The sequence below is a fragment of the Vulpes lagopus genome, chromosome 18 (genome assembly GCF_018345385.1).
Source record: "Vulpes lagopus strain Blue_001 chromosome 18, ASM1834538v1, whole genome shotgun sequence".
Lineage (NCBI taxonomy): Eukaryota > Metazoa > Chordata > Mammalia > Carnivora > Canidae > Vulpes > Vulpes lagopus.
In genome coordinates this window covers 45489-71361 of record NC_054841.1, presented here as the reverse complement: position 1 = coordinate 71361, position 25873 = coordinate 45489, and the positions used below count along the sequence as shown (strand labels likewise).

The following is a 25873-nucleotide window of genomic DNA, read 5'->3' as shown; positions in this document are numbered from 1 at the left end:
AGCCCACGCCGGGACCCCAGGAGGCCTGCCACACACGCAGGTGCACAGAGGGGGAGGTCGGGGTCGGCAGGCTGGGGAGACCAGCCATCGGTGCCCTCAAGGCCGCGAGGAGGCCTGTCCTCACTTCTGGGCTAGAGGCAGTAATTGCAGCACCAACTTCAAAGGGCGAATCCCGGGATCCCTGGGTGGCGCAGCGATTTGGCGCCTGCCTTTGAAGTCCAGGGCGCGATCCTGGAGACCCAGGATCGAATCCCACATCAGGCTCCCGATCCATGGAGCCTGCTTCTCCCTCTGCCTGTGTCTCTCCCTCTCTCTCTCTCTCTCTCTCTCTCTCTGTGACTATCATAAATAAAAATAAATAAATTAAAAAAAAAAAAAAAAAAAAAAAAAACAAAGGGCGAATCCCGGGGCAAGCCGAGGGGTTCAAGCTAAGTTGGCTTCTGCCCGGGGGGCAGGGCTGCGGTGAGGGGACGTGCCTTGGCGGGGCTGAGGCCTGCGGCTGTGCTCACGGTCGCCGTCCCGCTGGTTCTCTTCCAGTCTTGGCCATGCACGAGAACGTGCTGAAGTGCCCTACTCCGGGCTGTACGGGCCAAGGCCACGTGAACAGCAACCGCAACACGCACAGAAGGTACCCTTGGGCCGAGCCGGGGTGGCGGGGGCTGTGGTGGGCGGGGCCTGGTGCCAGGTCAAGGCCTCCTGGTGGGGGTCAAGACGGTGCCCAGACCTGGTCACTGTGGTGGGGGTCCCGAGAGACCAGAGGGTGGCCCGAAGGATGGGTATGTGCCCTTCGGAGAGGCCCACTGCCCACAGGAACGCTGGGGGGAGGCTGAGCGTCCTGCCGGTGTTGGGAAGCATCTGCGCTGGCTCTTGCCCACGGTAGGCCTCTGCTGGCCAGGACCAAGGTCTGGGCGGTCCTGCGGGGGCCGTGGTCCAGGTAGAAGCGACACTGTCAGGGTGCACCCACCGTTTAGCAGCCTGCCGTCTTCCACAGCAAGAGGCGACTGTATTTCCACACCTGCCCCAAGCACCTCGGGGAGTGTGGCGTTGAAGGGATGTGGCCTCGCCAAGGCTGCTAGGGCTGCTGAGGTCACTTCATTGAGAAGAGGCCAAACTCCTGAGACTCCCGACCCTGTGACTGGTCACCTCCCCAGCAGCCAGGCAGCTTAATCCTGACAGACGGAGGTGTTCCTGGGATGTCTTAGGTGGGTGCTTCCTGGGCAGGGCCTGGGCCTCCGCATGCCCTGGTAGAGGCCACATGCCCAGGGTCAGCACCCAGGTTGTGTGGCCTGTGGGCTTCCCCAAGTCGGCTGACGGAGCGTGAGCCAGAGACAGGTCCCGAGTGTAGCCTGGTTGGCCAGGAGGGGCAGGCCGTGGCCCAGACCTGCCCAGCTGACGTGCCTTTGCCCAGGGCTGGGAGGGCACTGAGGATACACTTCGGCTTTGTGTCATTGCTTAGAGTTTGCCCAGACAGAAACGGATGGGGCCGCTGCTACTCTCGGGGCTGGAGGCGAGCGAGAGAGCCCGGGTCTGCGGGGTTCCCGGCCTGGACTGCAATCACTGTCTGGGGGCACTGCTTAGCTGTCCTCTTTGCCTTCTCCCTAGTTTGTCTGGGTGTCCCATTGCTGCTGCTGAAAAATTAGCCAAATCTCATGAGAAACAACAGCCGCAAACGGGAGATCCTTCCAAGAATAGCTCCAATTCAGATCGGATCCTCAGGTGAGCGAAAGGAGCCAGAGAACCAAAGGGGCCCGCCTCCCCAAATGCCTCTGGGGCTGCGTGTGCACGCGGGTGTGCACACGGGTGTGTGAGTGTGCGTGCATGCGTGTGCTCGTGTCCTGAGTGGGGGCCTCCCGCGGGCAGAGCCGGGAGGTCGTTTCTGGGCATGCACGACAGAGTCTGACGTGTGCTGCTGTCACCAGTGCTCTGGCCGGGCTGCAGACACCCACAGGCTGCCCCTGCCTTGTCCTCCCAAAGGCATCTGGCCCCACCCCTTGGGATTACTCAGGGATTTGTCTGAGAGGCGCTGAGGGCTGCTGCTGCCCAGAAGCGCCAGCAGCAGCTCCTTCCCGACCATCCTGCCTACACCTCACCCCAAGAAGGGCCCCTAAACCAGGGGAGAAGAGTGGGTACATGTGGTGCCCCTCAGAGCGTTGCCTGCTTGTGGCCCCAGCGGTCCCGAGGCAGCAGGAGGCACGCGTGTGCTTAGGTGCTGGTGCACGAGTCGTGTGTAGCCGTGTCAGCAGCAGGAGGGCTTGTGAACGGCCGTCCAGCACACATCTGCTTGGCATTGCCACCACCCGTGTGACCTGTGAAGCGGGTGCCACAACTGAGGCCAGACCTCAGAACTCGCCTGGGGCCAGCCCGGCTTCAGAGTTTTCGTCTTGACCAGTGGGGTGATTCCCACCCATCGCCCCCACTCAGTGGACCCACTGCTTCCTGTTTCTCTGAGGGACTAGTGTTCATACCATCTTCCCCGTCCGCAGTTCCGCGTCTGCCTCCCGCAGGGGAATGTGGGAGCCCGGGACCCTTGCTCCCTGCAGAGGCCTAGTGCTGGGCAGTGGCGTGGGTCCTGGGCTGGAGAGAGGCCCACCTCCTTTCAGGGCTCACCCAAGCCTGTGCCCCTTCCCTGGAGCGTGCCCGCCGAGGCCCAACCAGAGGACCTTGCCCGCCCACCCGGCCCTGCTCTGCGGTGCCACGCGAGGGGTCTCTGGGCAGGCCCGGGGCTGGGACCTCACCCCTCTGCACTCCCGTCCAACGGGTGTCTTCAGCCTCACGTCCACTTGGCTTCTCCCCACCTGCTGGCTCTTAGGATGGCTGGAGGTTGCTCTTCCTGCCCTATAACTGTTCTCCCAGCTTCCTGCCAGTTAACTGCTCCTCCAGTTTTCTTCTTGCCTGGATAGAAGTCACTGGTAAAATGTCAAACCCGCAGGCAGGGTGAGGCCCAGCGAGCTTGTGTTTCCGGGCATCACACGCTGGGGTGTGGGGAGAACCTTTGTGCGCTTCTGCTGGCATCACAGGCACTAAGTCTGTGCTGCGGGACGGAGCCCTGGCTGAGGAAGCCAACCCAACATGGTTCCCATGTTAAGCTTAGGGTACTTTTCTCCCCTGGGAACCAAGCACTCTCCAGAAACGTCTTCCAATGCTGCTAGGCCCTCCAGGCCTCCTTGGGGAAGGAGCGTGTGCCCATGTTTGGGGGGATCTGCTTCTTCAAGGTCCAGGCTCAGAGCTGATCTCCTCAAGGTTGCAGGGTCTTTCCGTCACCGGGCTCCTGTTTTGGGGCCACACGCAAGATCTTATAGCACTCAGCACCTTGGAGACCTCACTGCCGACCCCTTCTTAATTCCAGGGACCCATTCTTTTTAGATTCCAGTCATTGCTGGGCGCAGAGTCAAGAGCAAGCAGAGCTGGGGTGCAGAGGGGCCTCCCAGCCTCTCCTTTCCCCTTCTCTCTGAGCTGACCAGCACACCTTGTGCGGTGGCCATTCCCCACCTGGCTGGTCTTCCTGCCCTGGCTCCTGTGCTGCCTGGGCTGCTGTCCTTCCGCTACCCTCTTGTGCATGTAAAACACGGAGCTCTTCTAAGGGCTCCCGGGACAGCGAACTGAATGCCTGTAGTGCCTTCAACCGTTTCGGCCCCTCCAGGGCTCCTCTCAATTGACCTCAAGCCGAGAAGAGCGGAGGGCTGAACCCCTGGCCAGGGAAGAGCTGAGTCGGGTCCTCCCGGAACCTGGTTCTCAGAAGCACAGCCGTGCCCCCTCTGGATGTCCCACCTCCCTCCCCCCTGGGTAGTTGTGTCATTCCATCAGGAGAGTGCTGTCTGGGGCGGCTGGCCCCTGTCCCAGAGACCCTCCTGCAGGGTTGCCCGCCAAGGGCTCATTCTACTAATAGCAGAGGTGTTGGGACCTGCTCTCCTAAGCTCTGGGGCAGAGTCTCAGGCCCTCCGTCCTCTGGCTAGCGCTGTCTGCAAGGACACAGGCCATCTTGTCCTCAGTGCTCCCGTTGCTCCCTCCCTGCAGCAGCTTTTCCTCCTGTGGATCAGGCCCCAGCTACCCTTCAGTGGTGGGTCCTGGGGGAGGGTCTCTGTGCACGTGGGGCTCCGAGGGGTTTCTGCCCAGGCTGTGGGATGGGCCGTGGGTCCCCGGGCCCTGTCCTCATGGTTCTGCACCTGTGTCCTCTACCTCAGGCCTATGTGCTTCGTGAAGCAGCTTGAGGTTCCTCCGTATGGAAGCTACCGGCCTAGTGTGGCCCCTGCCACACCCAGGGCCAACCTGGCCAAGGAGCTGGAGAAGTTCTCCAAGGTCACCTTTGACTACGCAAGTTTTGACGCTCAGGTTTTTGGCAAACGCATGCTTGCCCCAAAGATTCAGACCAGCGAAACCTCACCTAAAGCCTTTAAATGTAAGTTGGGGAGCTTCACTCCTGAAAGGTATAGGGTTTGAGAGACGGGGAGGAGGGACCCCGTCCTCTAACGGTGTGCAGGGTATCTCTCCCCTGGGGGCACCTGGCCATGCCAGTGTCTACCGTGGTGGCTTTCCCAGAGTTTGTGTCTTGCCCACATCACGGCCATCATGTTCCCCATCAAGTCTGATGTGTCTGTGAAACAAAACCTAAGTCCTTTACGGTGTGCATGTCCAAAGGCTTAGGAATAACTCCCTCGATGTGGTCCGCCCTGCGGAGGCTTGGGCAGCCACGATGCTCAGCCTGGGTGCCCCGACAGGAGCTATTTGCCCTCCGGCAAGGGGACCACATTGCTGGCTACAGAGTGTTGCAATAGTAGCCACAAGTTTTCTGGGCGCTTGTACTAACAAAATGCATTCCTACAAATTTTGAGAATAACCCTTCCTGTCTTTTTTGGTCACTAATGTACCCGTCTGTGGGTTGCAAGCCCGTTAGCCTGGGAACACATATGAAATGGAAAAGCACCCCACTGTGCACATGAGGTTGGAACGGGTATCTCCCAGTGGGTGTTTGGCCCTGAAACGGCAGTGGGGAGTTCCTGTCTGTTAATAATAGGAACGCTGGGTGATGCAGCTGCCAGCTACGGCGTGGACATCTGTCCCGCTCGCTTGGGTGTCCTTATGCACAGGCACCACGTAGCACTCAGAGGGAGCCTTCGTAGATCTGGATTTCCTGGTGGGACCATGATATCAGGAATGTCATCCCTGAGACTTACTTCATGACCACAGTAGAAGTACCAGAAAAGATAACATTTTATGCCCTCTTGGTCGTGTTTGTTTGAATAATAACAGTACAGCACTGAAGTGGGATTATGGCGACCCCAAGATGTTGTGGCAAAAATTTTCCTGCTTGAATGACATTCTATCCATTCCTGTTTACAGAATTCTTTACTCCCAGTAAACGAGCCCCGTAGCCAGTTTTTTAAAAAAATATTTTATTTATTGGGGATCCCTGGGTGGCGCAGTGGTTTGGCGCTTGCCTTTGGCCCAGGGTGCGATCCTGGAGACCCGGGATCGAGTCCCACATCAGGCTCCCGCTGCATGGAGCCTGTTTCTCCCTCTGCCTATGTCTCTGCCTCTCTCTCTGTCTCTCTGTGACTACCATAAATAAATAAAAAAAAAATTTTTTTTAATTTAAAAAAAAATTTTAAAAATGTATAAACAATATTTTATTTATTTATTCATGAGAGACAGAGAGAGAGAGAGGCAGAGACACAGGCAGAGGGAGAAGCAGGCTCCGTGCAGGGAGCCTGATGCGGGACTCGATCCCAGGATTCCAGGATCATGTTTTGGGCCGAAGGTGGCGCTAAACTGCTGCACCACCCGGACGTCCCCATAGCCAGTTTGCATTTGTTGGTACATCAGAGACGCTGGCACGTCTTTGCAGGGTTTTGCTCTCTCTGTCCAAATTTTAGAAGAGCCAGAAATGGCCCCCTGAATGCCCTCCTAGAGGGTGGGTAGGAGTGTGCCGTGGGCACCTGGGACGCGGTGGACGGCCCCCCACGCCCACCCCGTGGCTGTGCCCGCGTACTCCCAGCCATCCCAGGGTTCGCCACTGGGTCTGTGTGGCCACCTCCCATTCAAGTTGCATATCTGCCTGGTGTTGTTCCCTTTTTGCAGCCAAACCTTTCCCAAAGGCCTCTTCCCCCAGGCACAGCCCGTGCACTTCATCCTCTTCTGCAGGCTTTGACTACGCGCACGATGCCGAGGCCGCGCACATGGCCGCCACAGCCATCCTGAACCTCTCCACGCGCTGCTGGGAAATGCCCGAGAACCTCAGCACGAAGCCACAGGACCTGCCCAGCAAGGTTGGTGTGTCCCTGCAAGGAACCCCTCTGAGGTGGAGATGGGCTGGGGAGATTCCCGGTCAGGCCCACATGCCCCCACAGGAAATGTGCTTAGGGACACCCGGGTCCACTGATAGTTATCATCTCCGCTCCGAGAGCTGTGTGCTGTGGAGCACCACGTGCCTGTGCACAGGCACCTTCCCTCCTGTTCCCCGGAGCCGGAGGGTCGTGCACACACGTTCCCGTAAGTTCCCCTGAGCCTGAGGGTCACGTACACGTGTCCTTGTGTTCCCCTGAGTCTGCGGGTCGAGCACACACGTTCCCGTAAGTTCCCCTGAGCCTGAGGGTCACGCACATGTGTCCTTGTGTTCCCCTGAGTCTGCGGGTCACACACACACGTTCCTGTAAGTTCCCCTGAGTCTGCGGGTCACGCACACACGTTCCCGTAAGTTCCCCTGAGCCTGAGGGTCATGCACACGTGTCCTTGTGTTCCCCTGAGTCTGCGGGTCGAGTACACACGTTCCCGTAAGTTCCCCTGAGCCTGAGGGTCACGCACATGTGTCCTTGTGTTCCCCTGAGTCTGCGGGTCACGCACACACGTTCCCGTAAGTTCCCCTGAGCCTGAGGGTCATGCACACGTGTCCTTGTGTTCCCCTGAGTCTGCGGGTCACGCACACACGTTCCCGTAAGTTCCCCTGAGCCTGAGGGTCACGCACACGTGTCCTTGTGTTCCCCTGAGTCTGCGGGTCGAGCACACACGTTCCCGTAAGTTCCCCTGAGCCTGAGGGTCACGCACACGTGTCCTTGTGTTCCCCTGAGTCTGCGGGTCACGCACACACGTTCCCGTAAGTTCCCCTGAGCCTGAGGGTCACGCACACGTGTCCTTGTGTTCCCCTGAGTCTGCGGGTCGAGCACATGTCCCGTGTGATCACGGTCACTGCCTCTCAAGGGTCTGCTTTCGTGAGGTTGGCAAGACCCGCGAGAGGGTGGAGGTTCCTCCTCATGAATTTCGGGAAGTGGCAAGTCCAGATCCTTGCTTCTCAGAGCTCTCCTCTTCTTGTTTGGCTCTGCTTCCTTCCAAGGGAGACCGTTTCGGGCCTTCTGTAATGCTGATTTAGTACCTGAAGGCACACGTGAAGGGGTGAAATCACTCGCGTGGATTTCACCCTCACAATTGCAGGCTGCGGACATAGAGGTGGATGAAAACGGAACCCTGGACTTGAGCATGCATAAACACCGCAAACGAGAAAGCGCTTTCCCCAGCAGCAGCAGCAGCAGCAGCAGCCCTGGTGTCAAGTCGCCCGAGGCCTCCCAGCGCCAGAGCAGCACCAGCGCCCCCAGCAGCTCCATGACCTCGCCCCAGTCCAGCCAGGCTTCCCGCCAGGATGAGTGGGATCGACCTCTGGACTATACCAAGCCCAGTCGCCAACGAGAAGAGGAACCCGAGGAGGTGGGTGTGGGGCCGGGGGCTGCTGTAGAAAGTACTCGCGTCTCCAGGAAGAGCTTCCGGGGTCCTGTCCCTAGCCACACGGGGCCTTGCTGCCGCTAGGAAGCTAGGACCCGGCCTGCCCTCTTGGAGGATCTCCCACCTCTGGGCCATGCTGTGGTCTTGTCCCAACCGGGAGAGAGGTGGACTCCTCACCTCGACGGACGCACGCTCAGCACCACCGTGGGCCCTTGGAAAGCCTGGGGAGGAGGAGGGCTTCTTTCACATCCCAGGGGAGATACTTGGGAATGGCTCCCAATTCCTTGGTTTTGTGGCCTCCCCCCAACCTGCTGTGCAGATAGGGACACCCTGAGTTCTGGCAGCAGGCCCTCCTCGCCATCCGCAGGACACCCTGGCCACCTGGCTCCTTGGACAGAGGCAGGGGGAATCTCCGGGGCTCGGGAGCCACCGCGCTGGGCAGTGGCCTGAGTCCCAAGACCAGCGCTGCCTGGTGACGCGCTGGAGTCACAGTCTGGGGACAGGGGACATCCCTTCCTAATCGTGTCCCTCTCTTGAGAGTGGAACTGATGGAAAGCTCTTCCCCAAAGAGGTGCGAGTCCTGAGTAGCAAAGCGCAGCTGTGGGAATGGCACAGACTCCAGGTAGCTGCCCTGGAGGGCCACACTGGGGGCAGGCCTGCAGTTCCCCCCTTTCTCTCCGCCATCCCCGCCGGCACCCCACCAACTCTTGAAGGGCAGGGGGCAGGCCCTGGGGAGGATTCCTGTCTGGGAGCCGCGGCTCCTGCAGCTCAGTCCTTCCTCCCTCCCTCAGGCTCCCTATACACCCCTCACAGGTGTCTCTGCTTCATGGAGGAGCAGACTGGGCCCCACGCTGGGGTCACTTGGCTCATTTATATGGTGGAGACTTGGTGTCAGACCCCAGAAGAGGGGCACCTGTCAGGTTCAGCCCTGAGGGGAGAGGGCTGGCCTGGGACATGCCCCTGGGGCTGTGTGGGTGGTCTTCACGCCGGTCAGCGGAAGCCCAGGGTCAGGCCAGGTCGGGCCCTCCTATGTGGGGGCCACCGGGACAGTCTGCTCTTACTGTGTTCCGGTCCTGCCCTGGGTCAGAGCCCCCTTCCCGCTGTCTGCGGCCCCTCCCTGGCCCTTTCCATGACCCCTGGCTCAGGCTGGCATCCCCGGCTGCCTTGTCCATCTCCCTCTCCCTTCGCACACCCTCTGAGCACCCCAGAACTCATGTCATCAGTCTCAGAGGCCCTGAGGTCCTTGCCCACCAAAGGCTGCCCCCAGCCCCACCCCACAGTCGCTCCACATCCCGGAGCCTCAGCTCACTCCCAGACCCTTCTGCTCCTCCAGCCCCCTCTGGGCACGGGTGGGTCAGCTCAGACATGCTCCTGCCTCAGGCCTGCCTGGTCCCTTGACCACGGCCCTGGACTCCTGACCCAGACTCTCCAACTCTGCGTGATCCATCCCGTGTGAGGCTGTGCCCCTGCCCTCAGCCTCACCTCCCGCCCCAGCTCTGGCAGCTGCCAGGACGGTGTCCTGGGCCTCCGGGATGCGTTCCCTCTCTGGGAAGCTGCCATCTGACCTGAAGACCCCTCTGAAGCCCATGTTGCTCAGGGGAACGAGCTACGTCCCCTGCGCCTTGGCCAGTGGTAGCGTCAGCGGGAGCTAGAGCGACGCCCATGGCGTTGACAGGATTCCTGTGGGTCCTGAGAGCCCTCACCCCGCTGGGCTCTGCGCTTTGCTTTCCCAGAAAGCTTGAAAGGGGCTGCGATGACCTTAAGCTGGGAAGCGCACCGACCGGCCCAAGGGGCTGGACACGCCCACGCCCACGGCGGGGGTTGGACTGGCACGTGGCTCAGCAGCCTCTGCTCCAGACCCACCTGCGGGTGCTGAGCTGCTGGGCCTTCGGGGGAACTGGGCTCCCCTCTATGGAGGGGACCGTCCCCGGGGCCCTGCTGTCTGGCGGCTGCCGATCCTCTCCCGACCTAGAACCGCAGCTTAGGAACCGCGTGCCTGGTCGGCGCGCGTCCCCGCTCGCGTTGTGCTCTCCCTGCCGTAGCTGCTCCACGAACAGCGGGCACTGGAGGGGCTGCACTTCATGTGGCTTCCTGTGTGTAGGAGGTGGCCCTGGGGCGTTGGTGGAGGTGACCTGCGCGCCCGGGGCCGCGGGAGGCAGCGGCCTGGCCTCCTCCACCTGGGGGCCGCGGAGGAGCTCTGGCCGAGGTCGGGGAGCACGCTAGCCCCGCGGGGTGCTGTCCTCCTCCGTCGTCCCGGAGGCAGGACACTCCAGAAACCACCTCTGTGAACCCTGCTCTCAAGGGTCCCTCTCCCTCAGCCCCGGGTCGGGCACCCGGCCCCCCGCCAGCCGGTTAAAACGTCTCCCTGCTGGTTTTTTGCAGTCAGAGCCAGCAGCCCATTCTTTTGCTTCTTCTGAAGCAGATGACCAGGAAGTGTCGGAAGAGAGTTTTGAGGAGCGGAAGTACCCCGGGGAAGTCACCCTGACCAACTTTAAGATGAAGTTCCTCTCCAAGGACATAAAGAAGGAGCTGCTCACGTAAGTCCCCGCCGGGCCAGGAGCACCCTGGAGCCCGCCCGCTCTGAGCCCTGGGGCCGGGCCTGCTCTGTCCTGGGTCCTGCCCCCCCCCCCAGCCTGGCTCTGCCCCTTCTCCCGGCCGCACCGCTTGTCGGGCAGATGTTGGACGTCCTGTACCACAACCCCCTCGAGCCAGGCGACGGCTGACAGGGTTCGCGCCCGGAATCTGACCCAAGCTCCTGCCGCGTGGGGAGCGAGGGAAGCCCCTGCCCAGGCCCACGGGCAGGGCGCGCGGAGGGCAGCCGACCTCTCCCAGCCTCAGCTCCGCCGTGGCTTTCAGAGCCCAGGCCTGACGGGTGCTCTGCTGGGACTCGGTGCCCTCGGCCCTGGCCCACCGGGCGGCAGGGTGGGCAAGCCGCTGGTGGCCGCGACTGGTCCCCAGGATGGAGGCCACCCCCGCTGAGAGCGCGGCGCCCGGGCGGTGGGGGCTGTCCCTGCAGCGGTGCCGCCGGGCCCGAGCCTCGCCCCCGCTCGGTTGGCCCCCGGGGTTCCTGCCTCCTTGCCGTGGACCAGGCTAGCTCCGTCCCCGGAGCTGGCTCTGCCCGGGCCGCATCCTGGCCGCGTCCTCAGGTCGGGGCGTGCCGCCGTGCTCACGGGTGCGCCCGAGTGCGTGCAGGCGCGTGCGCTCCAGGGCCATCGCGGCTTCAGGCTGAGCCTCCTCTCCTCTGACTCCTTTCTCCTCCTTGAGAAGCTCGCAGTCGGTGGCGAGGGCTGCTCTGCGCTCTGAGGCATGGGGGCGGGTGGCCCTCGGCTCCGGGAGAGCCGGAGCCAGAGTCGGCGCCCTCCGGGGGGGCAGGCCCGGCAGGTGCGCCCCTCTGTGTTCTGACGCTCTTTTTCCTCCGTTCAGCTGCCCCACCCCCGGCTGTGACGGCAGCGGCCACATCACCGGGAACTATGCCTCTCACCGCAGGTTTGTCCCTGCTCGGGGCCAGCTGGCCTGGGTGCTGTGTTGTGTGGTGGGTCTTCCCTGTCCTCCTCTGCTCCCCCTCTGGCTCACCCCAATGTCCCATCTCTTCTCTTTCAGCCTCTCTGGTTGCCCTCTTGCTGACAAGAGCCTCAGAAACCTCATGGCTGCCCATTCTGCTGACCTCAAGTATGTCTGCCCTCCTGGCCTACCATCTCTTGGGCGCCCCTTGCTCTGCTCTCCTGCCGGGAAGCTCCAGCCCCATCGGCCTTCTCAGGGCCCCGGCCCCGGGCAGCCCCTGCCAGCAGGATGGGGCCGAGAGACAGGCCACGGGGGCCGACTTGCTTGCCTGGGGCTGCTGCTGCCTCTCTCTGCTCTGAGTGCCGCTGTCTGCCTGTCCCTTGCTGCCAGCCTCTGGGGACCGAGGGCCGGGGGGCCTCCGGGGGGCGTCCGGGGGCAGGGCCCGCCGCCTCTGGCTCCCGATGGCCTGGCCCACCTCTCCCTCTCCCGAGGACCCGGCACAGGGTCTGGGCCTGCTGGCGCCTCCGCCCTGGAGATGTGCGAGCGGCCCGCGCTGGCCTTGGCTTCTACGTCTTGCTGCGGCTCGGGGGCTTCGGGCTGCGCGGCTCTGGCTAGGGCACCTGGGTGCTGGCGGTGAATGAGGAAACTCTCTGCCCTTCCCTCCTCCCGTGCCCTCCGCTGCTGCGTCTGTCTGGTCCCTGCGGGTCCCCCCGGAGCTGCCTGCCCATGCTCATCCCTCTCTTTGCTGAGCTCCCCTCTTTCTGCTGCTCCTCCCTGTCCCTAACACACGGCAGCCCAGGCTCTGTGGGCACCAATTACCCTGCTCAACAGCCCTGCTCAAATGTGACGCGAGCGCCCAGCGGTTTCCCAGGGTATCAGTGTCCTCTCGGGGCAAGATCTGGGGACTGCCATTGCCTTTGGGTTTTGCGCCTTCAGTTGAGCTGTGACATTGCCACCGTGCAGTGCTGCCCTGGGTTCGGGAAGGAGGTCTTCCTCTTGTCATCTCAGGTCACTCCCCCTCCGGGGGTGTTCCTCTCGAACCTTGGGCCTCCATATTGGGCGCCCCTGAATCTAGGCTCATTCCGTTCTGGGGCCAGATGGGAGCTGAGGTCCTGGAGCCTCTAAGAGGAGGAGCTGTTGCTGCCAAAGGCTCCCAAGGGGCCTGAGCTGATTTAGAAAGAGAGAAGAAAGCTCTAGATGCCTGGAGTCCCCCCATCCTGCCAGCCTCCTCCTTGTCACTCTGGGGAGGCTGCTTTGGTCCCGGCAGCCAGAGGCATGTCATTGCCTGTTGTCACCAAGGGGGCCTTCCATCTGGGCAGCTTCACCACCAGAAATGTCTTTCTAAGACTCGGCATTTTCTGTGGCTCAGCTGACCACGGCGGATGTGCACGTTGACTCATCCCCTCGCTGTGTCCAGCTGCAGAAACCTAGTTGGGACCATCCGTCTTGCAGGCTCAGGACCCCTTCCCGCACCTCCTCTCCCTCTCCTTCCTCTCTTCTCTTAACGCCTTTCCCATTTCCTTTTCCCTATTTCATTTTCCAGTTCCACTTGCGTTTCACTATGCTTAGTTTTCACGGTTTTCCAGTTTGAGGGCCTGAATGATTTTGGAGCTGCGCGAGTGACAGACGCGTGCAGTGGGCCTTTCTTCCTGCAGAGCAGGTGCTCGGGCCCTGTTGGAACGACGCCGTGGGCCTGGCCTGGGCCTGGAAACGCGGCTGTCGGGAGGGTTAGTGCTCGTCTAGGACTAAGAACCTGTGAGGAACTTTAACCCAAGCTTGTTTAGAAATAGCAACAGAAAGTCTTTCTTGTGTGAAAACAAGTCACTCATCAGGTTCAGACAGACCTGGGAAGGTGCCCCGGCTGCTCCCAGGCTCCCCTCTGGCCCCAGAGGTCTTTTTGTGGGAGTCAGCTCCTGGTTCTCTCGGGCAGAGCGTGGGCTTGTGCTGGATGCGGGCCGGGCTCCACCAGGTTCCTGGTGTGCGGATGCTTCACTCTCCTTTCTCTCCTCCTGTCCAGTGGGCCTCTCGTACAGGCTGCTCCCAACCCACCTGTGGCAGCGATAGGTGACCTGTCCCCAGAGAGGAAAAGGCACCTACAACACTGCTTTGCAAATGAGATTCTTCCGGTGGCCTCCCTACCAATACCTGGCTGCAGTGACAGTCTCAGATGATGTGCTTTCTGTGTTTTAATCGAATCCCAAGGACATCTGCTCTTCCCTGCCAAGTGTCCAGTGTGGTCAGGGGCTGGTGACGCAGCTGCCTTGGGCCGCTCAGCCCACTCTGTGTGTGGGGAGTTGAGGTGCAGCCACACACCCTGCAAGGCTGTGATGGGGGCTCGACAGGGTGGGAGATGCCTCCCCGCCACAGGACAGGGATGGCGGGATGGGGCTTGGAGGTGAGACCTGGTGCGTGCCCTCAAGCTGTCGTGTGTCCCTCAGACACAGGATTCCCCCTCTTGCCCAGACAATGCACTCAGAACAGGTGGGAGGGTTCCTGCTACGGACCCTGTAGGTGCTCAGGGGCACAAGAGTGGTGGCCACAGCCAGCGCCCAGCATGGACACCTGCTTCTCCAGCCACATGAACATCATCCTCTATGGGATACGACTTTTAGGAAAAGCCATTGATTGGGCCTTGGGAAGGAGTGCAGGTGGCCCCACCTGCCTGGAGAAGCTGTGCCTCAGTGGGCCCCGTGGGGACGCCAGTCCCGCTTGTGCTGGGGCCTGACAGGACCATCCCCGTGTGCATGCACTCCCTGCCAGCCTTACTCACAGGCGCCACTGGGGTTGCACCAGAGTCCGACCTGTGCTCGTGGGCATTGAGGCCCGAGGCCTCTGTGGGGCCATGCTGCCCTGACCACCACCTACAGTGGTGGGCCTGGGTTCTGGCACATTTGCCCAAAGCTGAGAAGGAGTGGAGCCACAGGCAGCCACCCGAGCAGCTGCAAACCCTGGAAGGAGAAGCACTACCCTTACTCTTTGCACTTGGCCTCCCAAGAGAGCAGGAAGGGGCTGCTGCGGGGACAGGCCGTGAGAGTGCCTGCAGGGCACTTGGAGCTGGCGGGCAGGCATGCCCCTCCTGCCTATGGGACCGGTGTCTGCAGCAGGCTTGCCCCTAGGACCTTGGATGATGCCGAGACACAAAGTGTCCCGGCAGGAGCCTTGCCCTGGTTGGGGTTTGTTTGAAAGGGTGAAGCCCATGTAGATGGAGGCGGTGTGTGGTTTCTATTAAAATGCAAAAACCTCCTTGCCCTGAATGTATGTGGGTTGAAATGTGAGCACACATTCCCAGAGCAGGAGCCGTCATAACCTCGTAGGGTTTGAGTTACCCCCAAACCCAACGGGAGGGTGAACTGCCCGGTGGGCCTGCCGGCAGACCCAGGAGGCATCCCCATGTGTGGCTCACAGGACGGGGATCAAGAAGGTGCTCGAGAAAGACCACGGGACTGGAGAAGGAGCTGGAGGGATGGGCGTTGACGCCTCCAGGTTGCCGTGCCAGCTTTATGCTTCCTTGGATGAGAAACAGGCAGTGTTGGCCTGCTGAGCTCTGGGGGGCGGCCCGAAAGCTGTGGGGAGTCCTTTGGCTGCACCAGCTTCCTCAGCCTTGCTCCAAACGCCAGAGGCCGCATTTGCCAGGGGAAGAGGATGCTGAGGAAGGGCCTTGGGCACAGAGAAGTCTGTTGATTGTGTCCTGTTGTAGCTGATGTGAGTCCCCTTGACCTTCCTGGGGTCACTTTTCTATTGAGAAACAGCCTCAGCTTCCACGGTTTCTTCTCTGTGAGAGGATGAAACCAGAAATGGCTGATAAATATTCTGTGAGATTCCAGATGCAGCCCCAAGGTCCTGCGGGGTTGCACAGGGACCCACCTGCACATTCACGCACAACTCCCCGCTCTGACACCAGCAGGAGCTCACTCACTCTTCTACCATGGACGTTCAAGAAGAGTAATTTAAGAAAACCCATACTTGTATATCAAAGTGTAGTTTTTACCTTCTACATGATGTTTGTCAAACATTTTGGACACATCAAGTGGGCTTCTGGGTTTTGTGTCTCCCATCATAACCCTCGGCCAGGGCCCACCACCCCTGAGGAGCCTCTGGTTGTGCAAATTGCACCTCTATGTGCCCAGCGCTGTGGATGGTGTGTCACGGGCGCTCAGTAATCGTCTGTTCATTCCCTCAGATGACGGACCCCTCCCAGAAAACAGTGCTCTTCCTCCTGGTCATGTCAGGGAAAATGAACCCGTCTTAGGTGTTAGGGTTGCCTTTCTGAATGCTGTTTAAAGGCCCATATGTGTTCTGGAACCTTCTAGTCCAGTCTAGAACCTTGTAGAAGGCCAAAAATGGGAGCCCATCATTCCTGCACTGGAGATATGCTCTTGTCTTGGCTTCTTGGACCCTGTAGGGAGACCGGGTGGCGGAGTTCTGAAGGCCCAGCGTCATGGAAGCAGGCTGACCAGGACGTGCACGCCTTTGAGAGACCAGTGCTAGGGGGGCTGGTGGGCCCGCATGGGGGCTGGGCACAGAGGGGCTCCTGTGGTCAAGTGTCTTCACTGGCTCTGGTTCCAGCTCCACTGTCTTCCACAGGTGCCCCACGCCCGGCTGTGATGGCTCTGGCCATATAACGGGGAACTATGCCTCCCACAGAAGGTGAGCCTGCGGCGCCCCGAGGTGCCCGGCCGGGCAGGGGAGGGCGGGCCTCTTGCGCAGATGAAGCTGCCGTGCTCCAAGTCAGACATTGATGTTGGGGCAGCTAGAGCCTCTTTCATGTCTGTAATCTGATTGGTGTCCCCGACGCCCGATCAGGTCGCCTTCTGCAGCCAGAACCAGGGGCTCATGGCAACACCTGCCGTCAAGGCCCCTCTACCCCCACTCTGCTCGACGACAGAAGCTCCTTGGGACGGCCCGGGTGCTGCTGATCACACAGCTGGAGGGAGGGCTGGGGCAGAAGTGGGTAAGAAGTGGTCATTCTGGGATAGCCGTGGCTTTTCTTCTTTTTCAAAACTAGCTTGTCAGGCTGCCCTCGTGCCAAGAAAAGTGGAGCCAGGGTGACACCCACAAAGGATGATAAAGAAGATCCTGAGCTGATGAAGTAAGTTGAGGTCTTGCTGACTCCCTTGGGGGTTTGCAGAATTGGGATTTTCCTGTATGTTATAATTTTAAAAAAGCTCCTAGACTCCTTTTTCATTAATACAGTTGGTCCATGGCAATGCCTATTTTTACAGAGGTTCTCCTGCTGTGCACATGGACACCTATGAAGCTGTGAGCCGTGTGTGTGGTATTGAGGTCACGCCTGGGCACTGGCTCCTGTCTGGGCTTCTCAGGTCTGGTGGTGTTTGATGGGGCCAGGAGAGGCCAAGAGCCCTGCTGCCCGTGCTCCTGGGGGGCCACCTGGTGTGGGCTCGGGCCTGGAGCAGCCCCGCGGGAAACCTGCACAGCTGTGGTCTGACGGGGAAGGTCAGGTGCGGGAGTCGAGGAGCACAGGATGGTTAGAAAGACCGCCAGTCTGAATCGTGTGTGTCTGCACACTCACATGTGTCTGCAGGGAGCTGGTATGGAAAGAGGGAGCTCCAGAGTGTCGCCCTGAACTGGGACCTCGACACTGCTGTGGGGAGGGGGCCTTAAGGGATCTAAGTCCTTGAGACCCACTCCCGACCATCTCTCGGGGGTGCCTAGCGTGTCATCAGGGGGATTGTGTGTGAATGCTGACCCTGTGAGTGCCCCACTTGGTACTGGGAGTGCCCTGAGTCCCCCACTTGCCCGTAGGGGCGAGGCTGGGCCACAGGGGGAAACAGAGTGAACCACCATTCAACTTTCCCAGGACTTTCAGAGCTGACAGTGGACAAAGCAGCAGGTCCCCTTGCCAGTTGAGGACTGGAAGGAACAGTTCTGGCCGCGTTGTGGTGCAGGCCTTGAGGCTGGCATGGTCAGGGCCAGGTCCCCAGAAGGCAGGTCTGCTCTGATTGGTTGCCGTGGGCCAAGAATAGCTGGATGCTCACCCAGCAGAGGGGATCAATCTGGACCAAGGGTCTGTAGCTCCTTGGAGCTCACCCCAGCTGCATGCAAACATCTGCTTGGCCACAGAAGAGAGGCCTGATGGGCCAGCATCACATCCTTCAAGGGGCCAGCCCCACCAGCTGTTTGGTGTAAAAAGGCTGTGGCTCATTTATTAAATTTTTACAATAAAACTATAATGAGTGCTAAATCAAAACCCAAAATATATGGATGTTGGTGTCATGGACGCAGCCCAATAAATGCGAGGACAGATGAAGAGTATTTATCCTTCTGAGAAGCCAGGAATTTGCCTGTGATTGTATAAATGCAAGCTGCTATGGATTTAGCAAGGATCCTGCTGCAGGGATACGATAAGTGAATTGTGCTGCATTTGCAAATGATTAAAATCAAGATCAGCACTTTTTAAGTTAACTGGGAAGAACAGTTTTCCTCCTCCTAGTGTGCTGTCAACTTTGCTTTTTAAAAAATAAGATTTTGCAGCCAAGTGGAGAATATGACTTAGAAGCAGGTCAGCATTTACAGGATGGATGAAGTTCCTACTGGCTCCACGGCAAGCCGGCGGGCAGGCAGGGAGGCGGGGGGCATTCAGTGCCTCCGTTTTATAGGGCCTCCTCCGCCCCCATAAACTTTCACTGTATTGATAATTGCCTGTCATCTTGAAACAAGTGCAGACCGCAGCAGAAGCTTTAATCGGTGCACCAGGTCCTGTTGCGTGACGGGATTTCGTGAGCACGTGCTAGCTGGCATGTGGAGGGCTGGTGGCAGAAGAGATCCCTTTTAGGACATCTTGTGTCCCCGCCGTTTGAGATTAAGTCACGTCAGCACATTGTGGTAAATCCCTTCGGCCAAAACTGAATAACTGGCCATAAAATCCATGGATGTTCCAGCGTGGGGGTCAGGAGCTGCTCAAGGCCCATCGCCTGTGCAGGGTGCCCCACCCCCACTGCTGTCCCCGCCACCCCGGCGTCCGACAGAAGAGTCACGCCTCTGCCCTTGGGGTCACGGGCCCCACCACCCGCTTACCTGGGCCTTACGGAAGCGGCCTGATCTGGTGCCCCACACACACCTTAACGTGAGGTCACCTGACAGCTCTGACGATTCGGACCCTGGAGGGACGTGGAGGGAAAGAGAAGCAGTGTTACTGTCCACATGTCTGAAATACCCAGTATGAATAATTCCCGGGAATCAATCCTAATGAGAGGAAGAGTTAGGGTTTTGCAAAGAACACGAGTAAAATGAATTCAGATTTAACTGTGTGTTTTAACCACGAAGAGCTGCCTCTCATTTGGTCTTTTGATCTTGTGATGCTGGGTGCTCAGAGGTGCTTCCGAGTACCCGGCCCCGGCGTCCACTGAGCACCCACAGCTGAGAGGTGCCCAGGTGTGAGGGGCAGACAGAGAGTGGAACCTGCCCGAGCTCCTTGCAGGACCTGCCGCCCTGTCTCCACTCCGGACTGATTGCCAGGATGACCTTGGGCCATCCTACAAGTCTGAGGCCCACACAGAGGGATGAAGAGAGGGGATGGGTATAAGAGGGGTCCAGGCCAAGGAGGCAAGGAAGAGTCTGCATTGGCCACCCTGGACGTGCGGCCGGTGTGGGGGCCTCTCTGGGCGGGGAGGCCCTGTCTCCTCACCTGCTGGGGAACAGCAGCGGCCCCAGCTGCCTCACACTGCCTGGCTCCGGGTGCCCTTGTGACCTTCTGTGACCCCAGGGCCCCCAGACACTGTGCTTGGAGCAGTCTCCCAGGGAGTGGCCCCTGGGTGGTTTCACTCCTCGTCGCGGGGTGATGGAGAAGTGATGCGGCAGCAAGGTCCGGCTGTGGCCCCAGAGGTCCCGGAGAGCTTCCCAGGGCCCAGGGACATCGTGGCTCCCAAGGGGAGGGGACAGACGGCAGCTGCTGACCTTCCGCTCCTGCGCAAGGCTGAGGCGGGAGGCGCCGTGATCCCTGCTGCCCTCCTCGGGGTTGGGAAGGCCGCAGGTCTGCCCTGGGGCATCGGGAATCTCTGTGACAGCGGGCGAGTCTGCGTCGGGGCTGCGGGCGTCTGCGGGCTTCAGTGCCCGTGCTCACCTCTGACCTCTGCGCCAGGTGCCCTGTTCCAGGCTGCGTGGGGCTCGGTCACATCAGCGGCAAATACGCCTCACACAGAAGCGCATCTGGCTGCCCACTGGCCGCTCGGAGGCAGAAAGAGGGCTCGCTTAACGGCTCACCCTTTTCCTGGAAATCGCTGAAGAATGAGGGGCCCACCTGTCCCACCCCGGGCTGTGACGGCTCCGGCCACGCCAATGGCAGCTTCCTCACCCACAGGAGGTAGGTGTCCTGCGTGCTCCGGCGTGCGGCCGCGCTGGTCAGGAAGGGCCGCGAGGGCTCCGTGGCAGCCGCTAGTTCTCCGGGGGAGAGGGGGCCCGGCCCAGGCAAGCCACAGACAACGGTGGGTCCCAGGTCCCGGTGTTTGCGACATGTGGCCCTACACGTGGCTGCTGTCGTGAGGCACCCTCCACAGTGTAGTCCCTGCAGCAAGAGCCAGCGGAGCCCTGAGTGTGTTCTTGACACAGGCTGCAGGCTTCTCACGGAAAGCTTTGTCGTACCTCGTGCCCTGCCCCTCCCGCCAGGGCGCTTGCTTGCCCCGATACTTGGCCCAGGGCCGGGGGCCCGTGGGCCCCCCGTTCTCCTCCTGAGGTGCAGGGAGTCATCACACAGCCCTTCAGAAACGTTCCTTGTCTTTCTTTTGTTCTGCCCTCGTCTCTACCTACAAGATTGATGAGCTAGTGATTCCACAAGCTTTTACTGAAAGGCCGCCACATACCAGGCTCAGGAGACAGAGCAGAGAACAAGAGTTGGTCTGGGCCTGGTGGCTGGGGCACAGACTATAAGCAAACACGTGAGCGAGGTACCTGGCATGGCCAAAGGGGCAGATGCTGTGGGGAGAGCAGTGAGGAAGGCCTGAGAACGAGCCTTTAGGGCAGTGTCCTGAGCTGGAAGGGCCTGGCTGCTGAGTAAGGGAGTGGACGGCTTGGGGGCCAGAGCCAGTGAGCGGGAGGGCAAAAGGAGATGCATGAGAAAGTCCCAAACCAGGATCCTACCAGGCCGCAGGCCAGCAAGGATTGGCTTTCGCTGCGATGTATCATCGTGGATTGGCCCTGCGTGTGTGACCTTGCCCTGGTTTTTTGTGTGTGACCTTTGCTTCCAGCTTATCTGGCTGTCCCAGAGCAACCTTTGCTGGAAAGAAGGGAAAAGTCTCAGGGGATGAGGTTCTCAGCACCAAGTTCAAGACAAGTGATGGTAAGGTGTCCCTCCTGCAGTTCCTCCAAGTGATCTCTGTGACCTGGGAGAGTGAGCCGTCCTGGTAGCAGGGGTGAGGGAGGCTGAGCCCCTCCTGGAGTGAGTCCTGGTGGAGACAGACCCCTGACCTGAGCCCACAGGTCTCCCAGCCTCAGCTCCAAACTCCTGGTTGCCTGGAGTCTGGGCTCCTGGCCCTCGAGTGCCATGCTGGCTCTAACCTGGGTATTGGTGCGTGTTGGCGTCAGAGAGCCCTGCTGGCGGCATCAGAAGCCACATTCTCGGGGGTTGGTGGGGCTGTGAACTCAGTTTCAAGGAAGAGGGAAGCTGAGGAAATGCAGCATCACCTGGAAAGCTTCCATCTTTACCTTAGCGATTAATCCCTGACAGAGAGATTTATACCTTTGTACCCATCACCCGGGGGCAGGAGGCAAACGTAGACACATGGCTCCTAGTGTCCGAGGCTCACTTTTCCAGCATGACACGTGGGATATGAGCTGCCCACCATGCGAGGCCGGTTGCCTCTGCTTGGAAAGGGTCCCTAGTTGCATTTAGAAAACAGGCCTCCCCTGCACCCCTGCATGCAGGCCAAGGCATAAAGCCAAGAGCCACAACCAAGGTTTCTCTCTGGAGCAGTGTTGGAGAACGATGAGGAGATCAAGCAGCTGAACCAGGAGATTCGCGACCTGAACGAGTCCAACTCTGAGATGGAGGCCGCCATGGTGCAGCTGCAGTCCCAGGTGGGTGGTGGTGTCCACCTGCCCCCCCCCCCCAGCCTCGGGGTTCCTCGTCCTCAGCCTCCTTTTCCGGGAGGCGGGAGAGCTGAGCTCCTTGTCAAGGGGCTGTCAGGCTGAGCTGATGGCTGCAGCCTTCGGGGACGCTCGGAACAGGTTACACCTGCCAGCTTGGGTAGTACTTCTGGCAGTGGGGGTCCTGAGGGGCTCACGCCGGGGCCCTGGCAGGCTTTCCTGCTAGCCCTGTCAGTAGGAGCAGCCCCACAGGGCAGGTCCTGAGGGCCTGGCCGGAGCCTGATTTGACCTCAGTGCTGCCGTAGAGCAGCCTGGTGGCCGGGCAAACCCGTGAGCAGTCTGTACCTTGAGGTCCTCACTGGTTAGAACGGGGCTGATAATAGGAAGCAACTCCATGACATTGTTGCAGGATGAATGCATTTCTTTTTTTTTTTAAGATTTTATTTATTTATTCATGAGAGACAGAGAGAGAGAGAGAGAGAGAGAGAGAGAGGCAGAGGGAGAAGCAGGCTCCCTGCTTCAATGTAGGACTCGATCCCGGGACCCCGGGGTCACAGCCTGGGCTGAAGGTAGATGCTCAACCGCTGAGCCACCCTGATAAATACATTTCTATGAAAAAGTGTCTGACCCAGAAAGAGCCACTCGCCATGGGATAGGGTTACGAATTACTTTAAGTGTTTGTGTCTTATCTCTCTGATTTCCCCCAAAATGAACATTTGTCATCAGAAAAAAGAAATACAGTGAAGGATTTATTTTGAAAAGAAGCGCTGTCCTGAGCTAGGGGCCAGAGCAGAGCTGGGGGCACAGAAGGAATGACCACACATAGCTGTGTCCCTTAGGGCTGGAGGGACAGAGGGTCAAGGAGGTGACCAGGCCTGCAGGATCTGAGGGCGAAAAGCACAGATGGGAAGGTGGTGAGGCCCCTTCCAGAGGCTGCGGAGTTACATGTGGGAGCCCCATGTGTCTTGTTATGCTGTTCCTTCCTCCATTGGCCAAGAAGATTTTATGCTGACCTTCCGTGCTCTGGAAGCCGGTATAAAAATAGCATCAGCCCGTAGGGATCAGGAAGGATTTTCATTCTGCCTCGCAGCAGCTTCCCCAGGTTCACGGGCAGTGGAAGCAGAGGAGTGTTGGGCACCTCAGGGTGCCGAGACACATCACTGTGTGACTGCCACCCTGTCTCTCCCTTCCCAAAGTAACCTTGGGGCAGCACCTCTGATTTTTTTTTTCCCCTGATTTCCACCTTTTTATTCACTAGCATCCTCTTGGACTGTCTCAGACCCTCCTCTAGAGGGAGTTTTGGGTCCTGTGCTCTGTAGAAAGGCTCCGCAAGAGTAGGCAAGCCCCTAACTCCCACTCAAACTGTTTTAAGCCAAAGACTTCTTACCAAGTGAAGAAGCGCAATGCTTCCCAGCCACGCGGTTGGAGGAAAGCACTCCATCCCATCCACCGCCTCCTCAAGGTAGCTCACCTTTCTGCACCTAGGGCATGCTTCAGCATGCCACGCACATTGTGTGACTTGCCTCTGCCTCCAGCCTCCCCTGAGATGCGGTCAGATTGGGGCAGGGCCTCCCAAGCATGTCTTCTCCACACCAAGCCCCAGGGTAGGCTTCCCACCTGCCCCACGCTGGCTGCGAACCTCTGCGTAGCGTTGCCCTGACCCTGAGACTCACCTGCCTGCTGCCCCGAGCGCTCAGGGCAGGCAGCACTGCCCGTGACCGTCAGCCCTGCTGTCGCTGTCGCTGTCGCTGTCGGGGTGTGCTGGGGGGTCACCGGCCGGCTCCGCTCAGCTACGAGCTGCAGAGGGAGAGGCAGTTGCCGGCTCTGCTTTGCCTTCCACAATTTTATTAGGGCACTTTGTTGGTCTTGCTGGTGCAGGGAAAACCCAAAGGTGGCCAGACACCCCACAAAGTGGATGCAGTGTTCCTACTACAGACAAGGACGATAAAACGTGGCAAACTTAAGTACACAGCTAGCGGTGGGCAGGGACTGGAGCCCCGGGCGCTTTGAGTCTGGGTGCCTTCCTGACCCGGCAGGGACAGTCGTGGCCCCACACAGCCCCTGGCCCTGTCACTGCATACCCTCCTCCATCCAGGGGGCAGGGTCCCTGCCTCCTCACCCTCTCCCAGAGAGACATGAGATGTGGCACAGTCAGCATGCCGGGTGTGTCCCAGGAGGATGTGAGGGACGTGGTCCATGGGAGGAGGAGGCATTTCCCATCTCGGTCTGGTGCAGATCTCCTCCATGGAGAAGAGCCTGAAGAATATCGAGGAGGAGAACAAGCTCATCGAGGAGCAGAATGAAGCCCTGTTTCTGGAGCTGTCGGGCCTCAGCCAAGCCCTCATCCAAAGTCTCGCCAACATCCGCCTTCCGCACATGGTAAGCAGTATGGGGCCCTGCAGGCAAGCCCCAGAGCTGGTGGCTGACCCCCAGGACTCTGAGGAGGGTGCTGTGCCTGGCAGGCTGTTGGCCGTGGTGGTTCTGGCTCCCCTGAACAGCTTAGGAGTCCACAGCACGTCACTCATGGTTTTTCGGCCCAGCGATGCCAGCGTTGCCCCTGGTGGGTGTGGGCTTGTGTCAGGTGGCACAGGAGGAGATGGGCTTAATGCTCATCCGTAGATTTCTGTGGCTTCTGAAAATCATGGGACCCATTGCACGGATGGGTCTTGCTCACCTGCTTCTGTTCTCCAGGAGCCAATATGTGAGCAGAACTTCGATGCCTACGTGAGCACCCTCACCGACATGTACTCCAACCAGGAGTGCTACCAGAACCCCGAGAACAAGGACCTCCTGGAGAGCATCAAACGGGCTGTGAGGGGCATCCAGGTCTAGACCTCGTCACCCCCGAAGCCACCCCACCAACCGGGACATCTGGGGCACCCCAACGTGGCTCCAGTGTTTACCTCCCTCGCCCTGCCCCCGCAGCGGAGATTCCCGACTCACAGTGACTTCTGGTTGGCAGCCCAGGGGAGCCTCAGGTGGGCTTATCCAAAGGGGTGCCTGGAAATCAGTGTCTTTCCCGTTGTGCTTGCCAGGCTGGAGGCCTCGACCTCCCCACACGAGCGCAGGGCAAGGCAGGAAGTATTACAAAGTGATTTATTTTTGTTTTTTGAAAGAAATCTGAAGAGCAGCTCAAAGTCTCCAGTGGAAGCTCATGGACAAGGTTCTCAGGGAAGTTTTGGAGTTTGCAACCACAGTATTCCTTTGTCTGTCGAGGCTGGGAGGGTAGCCGTGGGCACGGGGCGGGTGGTGCGTGTGACAGTGTCAGCCTGGAGCACCTGCCCCAGGGTGCGCGTCTGCTCAGTGAGGTCAATGTGGCAAGTGTGTTTTCTGTTTTCATTTAATTCAGTTTTGTCTTAAGGATGGAGCAAAGCACCGTTCCAGAGGGTTAGAAATAGACCTGAAGCCCACGCACGGCCAACTTGAGGACTCTAACCTGGGCTGCCCCTGGAAGTTCCACATTAGCGCACCTCACACATCTAGGGGTAGCTGGCACCCCAAGCCTGCAGAGACTTGTACAGCTTGGGGTCACGCCCCCTCTTTGGGGCTGCGGCCGTCAGATCCAGGTCTGGGTCAGGGCCAGGGTCTCTGGCTCTCTGCGTTCACCCCTGCCCATGACCCGTCACTGCCACATTACCCGGGTCACGGCCGAGCTTGACTGAGGTGGCGATGGTGTCAGCAAGGTCAGGGGATAAATTCCTAATTCGGAGACCACCAAGATTCACTTCTTTTTAGATCCATTCAAGATACGAAAAAAAAAATTTAATAGAAAGTGTTAAACACAATGTTCCTAACATGTAAATAGAGTCCAAATCAATTGTGACTACAATTCCAAGTTAGTATTTAAACGTAGAGAAATTGCACTTCCTGAAAGAGATAAAAGAGTAGTTAGTTTAATTATTCTGTAAATTATTTAATTTTGTCAAGATGTAAGTATTTATATTCACAACCTCTTATGTTAACATTTGCTATTTATTTAACATTTTTATTTATTAATTTTGTACTATTTCAGCTAGACCCCACACCAGGACACCATGAGAGGTAAATCAATGAAATCAAAGCAAAATTAACTATTGGACTATGAGATAGGCCACAAAAAAAAAAAAAAAATCTTGCTGTGACTTCTATATATAGAAGTCTTCTTATAATTTTGATGCAACCAAGTTATTTTTTATATATTTTGTTATTTATTCTTTTAATAATGGAATTTTTAAAAAAGTATTTTGTAACTGAGGAATTTTGATAATTTAGGGATATTTTTCCCTTGGTCCAATGGAAAGAAAGACTTTTTGGTTTTCTTTACCCCTTTGGTTCCTTTTGTTTCAGGCACGGACAACAGCAAATGGAATTCTGTATTTATTATTTATTTAAGTGTAGCGCAGATGTGTGTGCTCTGGCGTGTTTCTCGTGTTGCGTCTGTGTGCTGGTTCTTGATGGCTGAGTCACGCTGCTGTGAAGGAGTGCTAGCCACAGGCGGCACCGAGCAGTCCCCACTCACAGGCTCCCTGTTCCTCTGACAGCTCCGATACTGTGATCCCCTTCCTCAGGAAACGCGTGGAACCCACAGCACAGCACTTCTCGGTGTGTTTGCAGGGTGATTTCCTAATAAAAGTCCACTCTGACTGTG

The 25873-nt window shown here is 58.8% G+C and overlaps 1 protein-coding gene across 1 annotated transcript in view; it reads left to right on the top strand.

The window, feature by feature from the left end:
• MYT1 (myelin transcription factor 1) overlaps positions 1-25873 on the top strand; it is a 45995-nt gene extending 20122 nt beyond the window's left edge. Inside the window, exons 9-23 of the mRNA XM_041733562.1 lie at positions 538-628; positions 1603-1716; positions 4182-4396; positions 6139-6263; positions 7423-7692; positions 10090-10244; positions 11131-11193; positions 11308-11376; positions 15793-15855; positions 16214-16297; positions 19307-19528; positions 20409-20500; positions 21134-21237; positions 23482-23625; positions 23938-25873. Coding sequence (XP_041589496.1) covers positions 538-628; positions 1603-1716; positions 4182-4396; positions 6139-6263; positions 7423-7692; positions 10090-10244; positions 11131-11193; positions 11308-11376; positions 15793-15855; positions 16214-16297; positions 19307-19528; positions 20409-20500; positions 21134-21237; positions 23482-23625; positions 23938-24078 — 1952 coding nt within the window. The 3' untranslated portion in view covers positions 24079-25873. The remainder of the gene's footprint in view (positions 1-537; positions 629-1602; positions 1717-4181; positions 4397-6138; positions 6264-7422; positions 7693-10089; positions 10245-11130; positions 11194-11307; positions 11377-15792; positions 15856-16213; positions 16298-19306; positions 19529-20408; positions 20501-21133; positions 21238-23481; positions 23626-23937) is intronic.